At 33.0% G+C, this 3,633-nt stretch overlaps 1 protein-coding gene across 1 annotated transcript; it reads right to left on the bottom strand.

Annotated features, from left to right (window-relative positions):
- Window positions 1-1,262: 1,262 nt before the first annotated feature.
- On the bottom strand, window positions 1,263-1,496 carry LOC308274093 (small integral membrane protein 15-like; the record flags this gene model as incomplete). Its single annotated transcript, XM_080711482.1, has 1 exon — window positions 1,263-1,496. One exon carries the CDS (start codon window positions 1,494-1,496, stop codon window positions 1,263-1,265), a length of 234 nt encoding a protein of 77 aa, XP_080567608.1.
- Window positions 1,497-3,633: the final 2,137 nt, after the last annotated feature.

The raw sequence follows: 3,633 nt of genomic DNA, 5'->3' as shown, positions 1-3,633 counted from the left end.
GATTATTATGCCCAACAAAAGTTTCCCAAATTTTGGGTCTTTCTTTAACACATAAATTATGACTTTGACTTAGCTGTTAACTAAAAAGAAATCTGAAATTATAATTTTTACCTCCAAACTGATGCAAAAGTATTGGACATCACTATCTTGTGAGTAAAGTATTGAAAGTATTATTATAATCAAATTATGTGATAAGACATTTTAACTACTTCACAGTTCAAGTTAACACAAGAAAAAACTAGTTCAAAGGTACAGCATTTAGCATTTTTACTGCAAGCTTTATGTCATGTTACTCTTCTCAACAACTTATCCCTAAGAAAATGGCAGTATTCATATAAGAACAAAAATTGTTATATCCAGTAGGAGGTATTATACATAACCAAGATAATAAGATTCTGGTTTAAAAAATGCAGAATGTCTTGATAATTAAGTTGTCCCAAAGGCTAAAAATCAGGAAAATGCAGAAAATAGATATACTCATTATCATTTGCTTTCAGAAATCCAAAAATGATCCAAGAAATAATGATCCTAGATGTGATTAACATACTGTCTCTCTTTTGTGCCAAAGCAAACTTTTTACCTCAAAGAGGGTAATTCTGATTTACATTTAACACCCTTTATCCAAAAAGGACCCTACTTTAAGCCACTATATGAATAAAGTTCATAATGTGAAGTCATTTCTCTCCACAGAATGTTCTCATCTTAGTATATAAACTGCAACATGGCAAATAACTGAATCAGTTATAAAGAACTACAGGTTGAATATCCTGTGTCTGAAATGCTTGAGACCAAAACTGTTTCAGATTTTAGAATATCTACATGTATATAACAGGATATCTTATGCATAGGACTCAAGCATAAACATAAAGTTTATATTTGTTTCTTATAGCTTGAAGGTAATTTTATATGGTATTTTTAGTGCAACCGTCAGGGGTGACCCATCAGGAGGCCAGAGGTGGAATTTTCTACTTGTGGCATCGTGTCTATATGCTACAAGTTTGGATTCTGGAGCATATTGGTTTGGGGATTTTCAAATTAGGGGTGCTCAACCAATAATAATAAATGCTAATTTATAATAACTGCTGGTAGATAACAAACTTGTATACCCAAGCTAAAAGTTACTACAGTATTGAGGTCAGAACTAACATGATTCTTCTATACAGTCAGATTTCAATAAATACTATCATGGAATCCAAAGAAACTTTAGTGAGTCCTTCCAAAACTGCATAATTTTCCAAATGATTTTTCTCTGGTTCCAGAACCTATTCCTTCAGTCCTTTTTTTAGCTGTTTAGCTTTTGCGGTATTTTCTTGATGTTTTTGTTTCTTCTTTTGCTCCTTCTCCCTGGCTTCAATCATCTTGGCCAACTTCCAGGACAGTACAGCACTTGCTAGGAACAGTGGAGTAAGGGCCAAAATAACTGTTGTAAGGAAGCCATATGGGTCCTTTGCAGCCCGTTCCACAACGTACTCAGCCCAAGCCTTTATGTCAAACATCCTCGTAACAGTCTTAGGAAAACTTATGCTGGAGTCGTGATCTCTAGTTTTGTTCTGGAAGGCAATCACAATTTCGGATGACTCTGCTTTTGTCTTCTTTAATTCTATTGTACAACTTCTGAGAGATTTAAATTCTATATAATGGTTGAGTGCGGCCGGAAGCAGGAAGGCGCAAAGATGTGAATTTAAATAAACGGTGATCCAGAATTAAGATTCTAGATTCTTAGATTTCAGATTCAACATTCTAGAATGTTGTAGCCAATAATCAGTAAAGTTAGATTCTATAATTAATTAAAATTTTATGATGTATCTTTCAATTCTGTTCATACAAAATGTTGTGAGGGTAAATGGGCAAAATGATAGAAAATACAGTCATTAGTAAATACGGATTTAATAAGTTTACACAGGTATAAATAATCCCTTCACAAAGTCATCACTGGATTGCCCTAGTGGCTTCACTTAAACAAAGGTACACATTCAACAAACTTTTATTGTAAGTTACTACTACAATTAGTTTTCACTTAAACTTTTTCCACCTTTATATTTGCATGGTATTTAAAATAAAACCTCTCAGTCTGGCGTGGTGGCTCACACTTGTAATCCCAGAATTTGGGAGTCTGAGACAGGAGGATCACAGTTCACGGTCAGCATAGCTTTCACATATTAGGGAGAGCATCAGATTTTTTTTTTAATGTTTTGTGACTGAGTAATCTCACTTAGCATAATGTTCTCCAGGTCCATCCATTTCCCTGAAAGGAGATTCTATAGATGAGCAAATAACGTGACCTAAGGAGATGGGAGTGGGGGAAGAGAGAAATTATTTTATGTTCATTATGTACATTAACAAACATATCAAAGTCAATCACTAAGCCAAACATGAGGAGGGAGGGAAACGAAATGGACCAAGAATTGGGTGATGTGTGCATGTATGCTTCCACCATCTTGTACTCCATTAAGATGTATGACTACAAGCTGGGCATAAAGGCACACACTTTTAATTTCAGGATTTGGGAGGCTGATACAGGAGGATCATGGTTCCCTGACAGCCTCAGCTACTTAGTGAGACCATTTGCAATTCAGTGAGACCCTGTTTCAAATTAAAAATAAAAAATTGGGCTGGGGTTATTACTCGGAGGTTGAATACCCCTGGGTTCCATCCCCAGTACTGCAATAAATAAATAAATAAATAAATAAATAAATAAAGTAAAACAATATTCTTTTTTAAAAAATAAAAGCAGTGTTAATGATTATGTCTTATTATTTTTTACATCTTGGTTTAATTTTTTGTGATAAGTCAGTGGAGTGGTTTTAAGTTTCATTTCCCTGTAGCTTCTAGCATATGAAAATTCATAGCTTCAACATATATAGTATATGTATTAATATTTTTATTTGATATTACTGAATCATACTACATATTTTATGGCCACCCACTAATTATGTAAACATTTTATCCAAATTTGACTTACCCATTTTCATGTCTTCTGATGTCTTTTAATCTATTAAGTATTTAAAACATTTAGTTGAAATAAATTCTTCATTTGGAAGGTATTTGCAACAGGTTAGACAAACATGAGAAAAATCAGAATGACTGCTTAAATTCAATACGAAAGGTAGAAAAGTTTTGAACAGATTTAAATATGATAAATAGGTTCTGTGTAGAGAACAGGGTAGAGACTGTGCAGTTAACAGTCAACAGTTTTAAGTGCATAAATTGAGAATTTTGGTATAGAGATGCTAGGGCTTGAACCCAGAGCCTCATATATCATAGGGAAGTTCTCTACCACTAAGATGTAGCAGACTCAGATATGAAAATTTTTTAAAGAAGACATGCTCACATATGTTTTCCTTAAGAAATTATTTAATGACTAAATATTTCCAAACATTCATTTAAAAAATACTCTTTCCATAGAATAAATTTCTTTTGAGAAACAGCTATTATGTCACTTGTAATTAAAATATTTAATTGTACATTGAAGGGACAAATCAAATAAGTGGCTGACTAAAAACTTAGGCTAATAGTAGTAGAAATGTCAGTTTTGCCATTTATTGTGCTTGTATTATGACATTTTAAAAATTCTCTCCTGTTAAAGATGGCCATTTTTCCATTTTATCATGGTTAGTTCAAATCTAATTCAGA

This window comes from Muscardinus avellanarius (genome assembly GCF_963383645.1).
Source record: "Muscardinus avellanarius genome assembly, chromosome: 1".
Taxonomy (NCBI): domain Eukaryota; kingdom Metazoa; phylum Chordata; class Mammalia; order Rodentia; family Gliridae; genus Muscardinus; species Muscardinus avellanarius.
Note: the sequence above shows the minus strand (reverse complement) of the source record. Positions and strands in the feature narration are given on the sequence as shown.